This window comes from Tursiops truncatus, chromosome 2, assembly GCF_011762595.2.
Source record: "Tursiops truncatus isolate mTurTru1 chromosome 2, mTurTru1.mat.Y, whole genome shotgun sequence".
In the NCBI taxonomy this organism is placed as follows: Eukaryota; Metazoa; Chordata; class Mammalia; order Artiodactyla; family Delphinidae; genus Tursiops; species Tursiops truncatus.
The window spans coordinates 86,257,090-86,266,991 of record NC_047035.1 but is presented as its reverse complement, the minus strand read 5'-3'; the positions used below and the strand labels follow the sequence as shown (position 1 = coordinate 86,266,991).

General features: G+C 57.8%; 1 protein-coding gene across 1 annotated transcript in view; it reads right to left on the bottom strand.

Annotated features, from left to right (window-relative positions):
• MAP1A (microtubule associated protein 1A) overlaps window positions 1–9,902 on the bottom strand; it is a 30,835-nt gene that overhangs the window by 11,948 nt on the left and 8,985 nt on the right. The window contains exons 3-6 of the mRNA XM_033851589.2: window positions 9,449–9,531; window positions 9,030–9,170; window positions 710–8,804; window positions 333–553 (exon numbers count right to left, since the gene is read on the bottom strand). Coding sequence (XP_033707480.2) covers window positions 333–553; window positions 710–8,804; window positions 9,030–9,170; window positions 9,449–9,531 — 8,540 coding nt within the window. The remainder of the gene's footprint in view (window positions 1–332; window positions 554–709; window positions 8,805–9,029; window positions 9,171–9,448; window positions 9,532–9,902) is intronic.

Here is a 9,902-nt window from a genome sequence, read left to right as displayed (position 1 = left end):
GTGGGAGACAAGACATGCCTGAGGTGAGGATGTGAAGTCAGGGGATGGGGCACCTGATGGTCCAGGATGTAGTCCCACTCCCGGAGAAAGAACTCAGTCCTTGTATTTTATTATGTTTTATTTATTTTTTTGGCCGCGCTGCGCGACATGCAGGATGTCAGTTCCCCAACCAGGGATCAAACCTGCGCCCCCTGCAGTGGAAGCGCAGAGTCTTAACCACTGGACCGCCAGGGAAGTGCCCCTCAGTCCTTTTATAAATAGAGACTGTGTTCCATTGCTGCCTCTGAGTAAAGTTTGACCAGACTACCTCCTTGGTGCTTCTTGCCACTCACCTGAAGATTCTCCCCCCACTGGGCCTTGCCCTCCAGCAGGGCATCCAGCACAGCCCGGCTCGGCTCGCCATTGGCAGGGTCATTCCCACTGACCACATAGTAGGATGCACGCACTCGTCGGAAGAAGTCAAGGTCAGCAGTCTTGCCACTGCAATGATTCGGGATATAGGCAAGATCCACATATACAGGGGGGCCAGAGCTGCCCTTGGAACCCAAGGCCGCTGTAGAGGCAACACAGAACTCATTGTAGAGGGAAAGCAGAACTCTTTTGGCAACCTTCTTCTTCCCTCCCACCCTCCCTCTCTTCCACTGGAGCCCTTGACCAGCCACACCCAGCCCCAAACCACAATCTCTCCCACTTTCCATGTTATACTTACTTGGTCCTGCCTTGAGTCCATTGATTAGGCCTTTGGACATGGGGCTGTGTCCATCCTTTTCCTCTGCTGGGGTGACCTGGCTTGGAGTGCTGCGTGGTCGGGGTGGCACCCGGGATGCTCGATCTGCAGTCCCTTTACCAGGGGTGGGTGAGCGTTTTCCCCGAAGATCCAGACGCTGGGCAGGAGACGCTGGCTTGGCCCTGCCTGTGGCCCTGCGGCCGACTCTCCCCTGTGTCTTCTCCTTCTCCCGTAGCCTCTCTACCCTTCCAGACTCTGAGCTGAGCCCCTCGGGGTCAGCCATGCACACGTCAGGGCGGGGAGGGGCTGGGCGAGGGTCTGGCTGGGGGATAGGGGGTGGGTCATGGCCAGGCCTGGGATGGTGAGTCCCACTAAACCCACCAGCTTTGTCCACAGGCAGGAAGTCCCCATCTTCATCTGAGTCGAGGGCTGCCTCAGCTGTGATGGATGGACACTCCTCAGTTTCTGGTGGAACGTCAGAATCTGACTGCGAGGAGCCCGAGTCGCTGACTGACGTCGGGGGTGTCTCATCTGCCACGGGGCAGGGGCCCCCTGTGGCCCCTGCAGCCCCCACCCGACGCCGCCCCCCTCTCCCTACCAGCCGAGCTTCCTCAGTTAAGAGGTCACTGTCATCCGTGGATTGAGGCAGAGGTGGGTTCAGGAAGGACGGAGAGAGCTCCCCACGATGCGGCCGGGGCTCAGCAGCACATCCCTGGGGCCCAGCCTCCATCTCAGGGGAGACACTTCTAGGTTGGTCTCCAGAGGCCCCTCCAGGGCACCGTGGCTGCTCCGGGGAGAGCAGCGTGCCAGGCCTGGAGCTCCTCTCGGCTCCCTCAGGCCAGGCCCCACGTTCCCAGGCGGGACAGGCCTCAGCCTTTCCTTTCTCAGCCTCAGCTGGGGCAGGGCCTGGGGGCTTGGGGCTGGTTTCAGTTGGGCCATTGGTGGCACGATCCCTGGAGGGGCCCTGTAAGGGGCTTGGCTTCTTGGTGGCTGCCCCTGAGCACTCCAGGCGGCAGGGCAGGGTGCCCTCATCCATGTCTCCAGGCAGGCTTGGAGCCAGAGCTGGGGCCAGGTCCAGTGAAGCTGGAGGTGCTGGGCTCAGAGCAGTGAGGTCCCAGAGGCCATGGGCAGCTGGTTCCATTCCTGGGACCAGCTCTACAGACCCTTGTTCTGCAGCCTCCAGGCCGGGAGGGAAGCGCTCAGCCACACTCGACATCACAGGTGTGGTGGCCTCAGAAGAGGAGCCTTCAGATAGGGCTGGTGAGGCAGGTCGCGGAAGACTGGAGAGAGGGGCCCCGGGAGAGCTGGGTGATGGGAGCTGGGGCAGTGAAGAGTCCAGGCTGGGGGCCTTGGTCACTTCTAGGTACTCATCATGCCGGGCTCTGGTGGGGGGCCCTGGAGCCAGAGCCAAAGCTCGGTCACCAGAGAAGGCAAGGGACCCACAGGGTGCCGAGCGGGGTTCTGCTGGAGAGGGCAGCTGTGGAGGAGCTGGCTGCAATGAGGAGAAGCCAAAGGCTGATGCAGGGAAGTCCAGGCTGGGTCGGGCAGGACCCAGGTGGGAGTCCAAGGAAGGGCTGGTATGTGCCTCACTTTCAGGCCACAGGGCGGAGGGGCCTGCAGGCATGGGCTGCGGGGGACTTGGGGACTGGGCCTCTTTCTCAGGCTGCTCCCGAGCCCCCTTCTCCAGCTCCAAGTCACTCGTGCTGTCATCCCAGTGACCACGGCCTGGTTCCTTGGGGGATGGGGTTCTCCTATCTGGGCTATGGCTCAGGATGTTACCATTAAGTGGGGGGCTTGGGCCTTTGCTCTGGGGGATAGGAGCACGGGGGGGTATTGCAGGTGGGGTGAGGCTGGGATCCACGCTTGGCCCTGGCTCAGGCTCCTGCTTGGGGGGTATGGTGGGTCCCGCCAGAGCTGCATAGCTGAAGGTTGGAGTGTCGAATTGGAGGCGATGGGGTGAGACAGGAGATGAAAGCTCCTTCTCTGCAGATGTGCATTGGCCAGCAGCCTCCTCCTTGGCTGAGATGTGTGGGGGCCAATCCCCAGCTGCTCCAAGTGGAGGCTCTCTAGTGGGGCATGCAGGGCCCAGCCCAGTGAGCATCATCTGCTCATAGATGTCTGCGTACTGGAAGCTTCGCTCATCGGGATAGGGTGTGGGCTCTCTCTGCTCTGGCTCGGTCTGCTCGGGCTCCTTAGAGGCAAGGCTCGCGCTGGCCTCTGGGACTTTTGACCCGAGGGGGCTGCTGTCAGGAACCCCAACCCCACCTTCTTCTTCCCTTTCCCCTTCAGCCTTGCGGTAGTCCTTCCCTAGGGGGGAGTACGGCCCGCCTTCCAACTCAGCTGCCCCCTCCTGCACTGCAGCCACCACACTGTCATACTCGGCTGTGTCCCAAGAGAAGGGCGCAGGAGTGAGTGGCTGTGGGGCAGGTGTTGGGGGAGCTGGAGCTGGGGACAGGGGTGCAGGGGGCAGGGGTCTGTCCTTGGGCACCCATGGTGGGATGTCAGCCAGCCATGACGGGGTGGTGGGCTCATTCCTCATGGGTGGCATGGGCTTAGGCTCTGGGATAGGGCTCTCTTGTCCTGTGGCTGGCGGAACCCTCTGTCCAACCATCTCAGGTGGGGAGGCCGGAGGAGAGATGATCTCAAAAGGGGAGCGAGTCAGCTTGTCCTCTTCCTCTGGTGGCAGCCCAACTGGTGACTCAGCAAGCCAGCGCTCCACCTCCAGCTCCTTCTGTGGTGAGGGCTCCTGGAAGCCCTTAAAGTCTGAGGCCCAGGGACTCTTGGGTGTAGGCTCCAAGGGGGGCACTTCCTGCTCATCATCCGGCCCCTCATCAAGGAAAGTGCTCTCCCGCTCTTCTGTGAACCGTGGCCGGGCCCCCTGGCCACCCAGCTCATGAGGGAACCAGACCTTCCGCTCACAGCTCAGCTCCCTCCAGTATGTGTCCTGTTCCAGGACCACATCCTCTGTGCCCCTCCAGTACCTGTCCTCCTGCTCAGGAGATGTGTCCTCCCATGTCCGGGCAGGCTCCTTCTGTTCTCCAGCTGGCTCTCCTCTGGCTGGAGATGTTTCTTGCCACTCCTGGACCACGTCCTGCTCCTTCCAGTACTTCTCGTCCTGCTCCCGGGCCTTGTCCTCCTGCACTGGGCTCTCTTCCAGCCCCAGAGCTTTGGTCTTCTCCAGCAGAGCTTCTTCCTTATGTCCCACAGCCTTGACTTTTTCTGGAGATTTTTCCTCTAGGATCTTCTCCTTTAGTGTCATGGTTTTATCCTCCTGCACAGGACTCTCCTGCTCCTGAGTTCTGTCCTTCTCTTCCAGAATCTTGTCTTTTTGTTCAACAGCCTTTGGACAAATGTTTTGTTCCAGAGCTTCACCCTTCTGTTCTAGGGCCAAGTATTTTTGTTCTAAAGCCTGGTCCTTCTTTTCCAAGGCCTTGTCCTTCTGTTCCGGGGCCTTGTCCTGCTCAGGGGCTTCATCTTTCTGTTCTAAGGCCTTGCCCTTCAGTTCAGGGACCTTGTCCTCTGGAACCTTGTCTTTATGTTCAGAGTCTCTGACTTTTTGTTCTAAGATTTCATCTTTCTCTCCTGGGACCTTGTCCTCCTGTTCCAAGGTCTTGTCTTTTGGTTCTAAGTCTCTGTCTTTAGGTTCTAAGTCTTTGTCTTTTCCTTCCAGGGCCTTGTCCTTTTGTTCCAGGGCTGTGTCCCTATGCTCTAAGTCTCTGCCTTTTTGTTCCAAAGCCTTATCCTGCTGTTCCACAGCCTTGTCCTTTTCTTCCAGAACCTCATCTTTGCGATAGATGGCTGTACCCTTCTGCTCTGTGACAGTATCCTTCTGCTGTAGGACTTCATCCTTTGGCTCAGGTCCCTTCTCCTTCTGCTCTGGGAGTCTGTCTTTCAACTCTGGAACTTTATCTTCCCACTCCATGGCAATATCCTCCATGGCAGGGCTTGGCAAGGACTCAGGACTCTTGGTGAGGGAGCTATCAGGTGTCAGAATGTGTTCACCAGGGCTTGTGATCATTCCAGGTGACTGCTTCCCATCTCCCAACAGTGTAGAGTGAGAGAAGGAGCTGGCAGGTAATTTTCTGTCAGGGCTCTCATCTGTGACGTCTGCCTGTGCAGCGTATCCACCGGTCCCATCTGTGGGAGGTGACACTGTGGCTGCACGGGCTTCTGGAATAGACACAGGGGCTAGGCGGTGAGAGGTGTCCTCAGTCTGCATCAGAGGCCCTTTTTCTTCCTTTCCAAGGGTTAGTTCCCCAAACTGGAGGGTGCCAAGGCTTTCTGGAGACAGCTGCTTAGAAGAGATATCCAGAGAGGTCTCCTTGCTGGGACTCTCTTCTGAGAGAGAAAGCGACCGGGTGTCTTCTGGAGATACCTGTGGCCAAAGGTCTTTGTGTAGGTGCTGCTCTGTCAGGCCACAGGGAGACCTAGGGACGGCTTCTCGGTCGGCAGTGTCTGGGGAGACCACGCTGAGGACAGAGGGGGACTCCACCTCTTCAGGGGAGAGGCCTCGGTCAGGAAACCGGAGCACCTCATCTTTCTGAGGTTCACCAGGTTCTTGGTGTGATGTTCTCAAATCTCTGGGAAGGGCTTCTGTTTCCAGAATCGGCCCTGTGGGCTCTCCCGTCTCCACAGTCTCAAAGACTATTGCTTTGTCCTCTTCTGGCAGCAGTTGGACAGTACAGCCTGCATGTCCTCCAACAATGCTGATGGGTGCTTCCTGGGCCTGGGGGCTCCTGGGAGGAGGCAACGTTCCCTCCTCCTCTGGTGTGCCCTCTTCAGGCCCTGGCTTGACTGTCCCTTCTGCAGCATCTTCCTTGCTCACACCTGGTGTACGCTTAGTATCTCCCCAGGAGTCTGCTTCCTGAAAGTCTTGGGGCTCAGACTTTTCTTCCACTGGGGACTGATGAAAGGGCGTGTGGGTGGCACTGGGTGGGCCAGATGGTGGGGGAGAGGCCATCTTCACTGTGCTGTCATCTGGGCTGAGGCAGCGCTCCTCCGCTTCTCCAACGGCTGGCTCCCCGGGATGTAGGGTGTGGCCAGGGGCAGCAAACATCAGGGGTTCATACTGATCGTGAAGTTTCTCAGACATCTGTACATTTGTGGTCTCCTCCTCTTCCTCTTCCACGGCTCTCTCTCCAGACAAGCCTCTCTGTACAATCTCTCCTCTCTTCTCTGACTCCCCAGTCACGGAGAACTCCTCACAGGGTGGTGATTTGAAACCTTTGTCTTCTTCCAGTGAGGAGGTGGGTGAGATGGTACCAGCTGATGGCACATAGTCCAGGCCCTGAGTGGCTTCCGTGTGGGAGGAGGGGATGCTTGTGACCGTGTCAAGCAGCAGGGAGCTCTTACCTGTCTCCTCTGTCTGGGGAGCTGTGAGTGAAGCCACGGATTGGTCCTCAGCCACAGATGTGGCAAAGGAAGAAAGCTTGTCACACTCAGTGATTGAGGTGGCCGAGGACACATGCTCCTCTTCAGCCAGAGGGGCGGCCACCATGTTGGGGGGGTAGGTGAGTTCCGACTCTGGCGCTCCATAGCCTTTGCTGGGGGTGGTGGGAACAGCAATGTCTGCAGGCTGGCTAGCCTCAAAGGGGCCAGGACCTTCAGGCCCAGGGAGGTCATAGGTACCTGTAGGAAATCTAGGTGGAGCTGCACGCTCCTCCGGCTCATCATGGATCTCCTCATCCGAGATAGTCTGCTCGGTCTCTGAGTAGCCAGGGATTGTCTCGTCCTGGATGTAAGAGACGTGCTCAGTGGCTCCTGCAGGGGTGGCCAGGCTACTTAGGAATGACGAGGTCTCCTTCTCAGGGGCCTTGCCTTGGAGTCCTAGTTCCTGGACCCCGAGAGCCTCCCTGCCCCTTGGCGTTACCTGCAAGGCTTCTTGCTTATGTTTTTGGTAAAAACCCTCAGCCTTTGTCTCTTCCTCTTCCTCCTCGTCTGAAGGGTGCAGCTCCTCCATTTCCTCTAACTCGGCCTTCTCTATCACATCCTCCTTTACCTCAGGTTCACTTTCCTCTCTGGCTTCTTTTCTGTCGGGGATCCCCTCTGATTCCTTTGCCTTTTTATCCTCCCAGGGGGCTCTCTCTTTCTCTGTTTCAGCCCCAGAGTCTGGGCCTCTGTCCTTGCTGCCTTGTTCCTCAGGGATGTCTGGGACAGCCTCTTTCTCCTTTATCACAGGCTCTTCTGGTTCCAGCCCTGGGACAGAGGGTGGTGCCCCCGGGGCCAATGTGCTTGGGAGTCCCCCCGCTGCAGTGTCTGGGGGGAGTGGTTTCTCTCCTAGTCCTGTGTCCCTTTGTTCAGCCAGCAACCCCGTCTCCTCACGCTTCAACTCCTCGAAGTCCTGTGTGAGATCCTCTGGTGAAGACAAGGCCAGCTCCCTTGTTGGGAATGGTGCAGCCCCCTTTTGGGCTGGGGGTGTCCGGGGCTCAGAGGACAGCTCCTTCTCCCCACGGGCAGCCCGGCTCTTCTCCATCTTGACTCTGCCAGGGGCCTTGGCTTTGTAGAGGGTCTTACGTACCTCAGGGGTAAAGGGCTTCAGGTCTGGCTTGGAAATCTTTTTGACCTCAGGTTTGGTATCTTTCCTCTTCTCCTCCTTCTTGGCATCCTTCTTTTCCTCCTTCCTTCCTTCATCCTTCTTGAGCTCCTTCCTCTCCTTCTTGATCTCTTTCTTCTCTTTGTCTTTTTTCTCTTCCAGCTTTGATATCTTTTCTTTCAGGTGCTTCTTCCCCACCTTGTCTTTGATCAGCTTTCGCTTCTCTGCCTTCAGTGCCTCACTCGACTCTGTCCTCACCCTCTCAGGCTTGGCAGGCTTCTCTGGGGGCTTCTCAGATGACTCCTTTACCTTCTTCTCTGTCTTGGCTAACTCCTTGGCCAGTTCTGAGCGGGCCTCCTTGGCTCCCTCTTCGGCCACCTCCTCCCGTTTGGCCAGCTTGCCCACGGCTGTCTTGGTTGTGGCCTTGAGGCTCTCCTTGCTATCAGCCCGCTGTTTGATTTTGCTGGGTTTGAGGTTGGCAGGCACAGCCCCAGTGGCCAGCTCCTTCTGCGTGGCCACGGGGTAGCGCAGGAAGTCCAGGTGTCGAAGCTTTTCCAGGCCCTCCAAGATCTTGTTCTGGGGAGCATTCCCTGGAAAAAGCACGCGCACAATCTTCTCAGTGGGGTTGGCTGGTAGCCAGACCACCAGAGCAGTGATGGAGGTCAGGTAGGGCACCGAGATCTCAGCCTCCTTCCCATTAGCCAGCACAATGCCTGTCTTAGCTTTACTGTTGCCTGCCCACTTTTGCATGAGGAACTGCATCTCCTTGCTATCCTTGACAGGGTTGAGGACGTACATGTCCAGGCGGCCCACACCCATCTTGTGGAAGAGGGTCAGCGGCTCGATGGTGTTGCTGACCACACGGTAGAGGGGCTCGGCCTGGATGCCTAGGCGGTTTAAGTGCTGCAGAGTGAGGCAGGCCTCCTCAATGCTGCGCTTGGCCTTCCGCGAGGCATCAGGCAGCCGCAGCTTATCGGGCACGTTGAAAAAGACGACTCCAAGCTCGGGGGAGATGAGGTTCTTCACCCAGTCGCTGTAGCTGCTAGAGCCCTGGGACTGCTCCTCCTCCAGTTCCGCCACTTTGCGCTGCAGGAGTCCGTTGATGCCTGGCAGGTTGTCTGCCCCGATGTGTGTGAGCAGCACGGAGTCAATGCGGTCCAAGTGCCGCACCAGCTTCCAGAAGCAGGACTTGCGATCAGAGCCACCATCCACCAGGATGTTGAAACCATTAACGGCAAAGAGGGCAGAGTCCCCGCGGCCGCCAGGGAAGATGTAGCAGCATGGCTTGGAGAGCTTGAGGAAGCCCCCTGAGGTGGGGGGCTCCAGCAGGTCAAAGGGAGATGGCACATCCACGGTCTCAGAGACGTACTCGGAGAACTCAGCCACGCCATCCATGGTGGGCAGCATGGGCTCAGGGTTTAGCCGGAGGTGCAGGGTCTCTTGGGAACTGGATAGTCCCAGGTGGCTCCAATCACCCTCCCCTAAGCAGGACACAGTGAGGAAAGCCTGGATCCCAGGGTCTCTATTGCTGAGCAATTGGGCAATCTAGATGAAGGGGAGATAGAAGGCTGATCAGGTCATTGGGGTTATCGCAAGCCAACTCAGACTCAATCTGCTAATCTCCATCTCTCTCTGAGGTGATCTCCTACCATTCTGCCAGCATCCCTGGCGGTCAAGGAATGTGGGATTTTCCCTTCCTTGGATCCCTCCCTGCAGCTCTAGTCCTACCCCATGTTCTGTTCCTCCTAGACACTCAGACATAGAACTTACCTCTGGGTTTTGAAGGACCTGGGCAAAGTTTTGATAGGAGTAGGTGCCACTCTGTAGGATGAGGTCTCCCCCAGGCTCTAAACTTTGCCCACTCAAGATCAGTAGTTTGTGAGCTGAGGGGCTGCTAAGGAGGTGGTGAACCTAGAGTGGAAGGAGAGGACTGGTCACAGAGAGAGGAAGCCCAGGGAAGGGCACAGAATGTTCCTGGTCCCCCTCAGTTCTGCAAGGACATGCTCCCCACTGGTAGCCCCACAGCACCTCCAGGATGGGGCTGGGATTGTGAGGCAGCTTAGATGGCAGAGAGAGGATGGCTCAAAGCCAAGTCCGGGAATTCCTGGCCTTACAGCAGTAGCACTGGCAAGGGTGGGTTACGGCACTTTCGGCAGGCCCTCGTGGCAAAGCACAGGCCCTGGCCTTACCTCGGAGCTGATGCTGTCGGCACTGGGGTTTACCAGGACGATGGTCTCTAGGATCTCACTCTGGTGGCAGAGGGTCCTCTGGCCTGAGGGAGAGATGCAGGAATTTGTACTGAAGGAAGTGGGTATAGACTAAAATGGAGAGGCATTGTGTAAGGCAGGAGAGGAAAGAATGCACTGTCAGAAAACGGGGCTTAGGGGAAAGAGAAGCCTGCTTATCCTGAGATCCTGCCACTCTGGCTACTGCTGAGTAAGGTCTAGGGACTGGCTCCTGCAGCCCTTCCCTTTCAGGGTTTCCTCCTCCCCTCTCCCACAATGGCTGTCTTCTCCCTCCCTTCATCTGCCACCCCCTCTGCCTGGAACTCCCGCCTCAGACTGCCCTGGAGACAAGAACCTTTTGTCCCTGTCTGTCCCTCTCGAGCACTAAGCTCCTGGTGCTGCCTGGGGACCGGTGGGG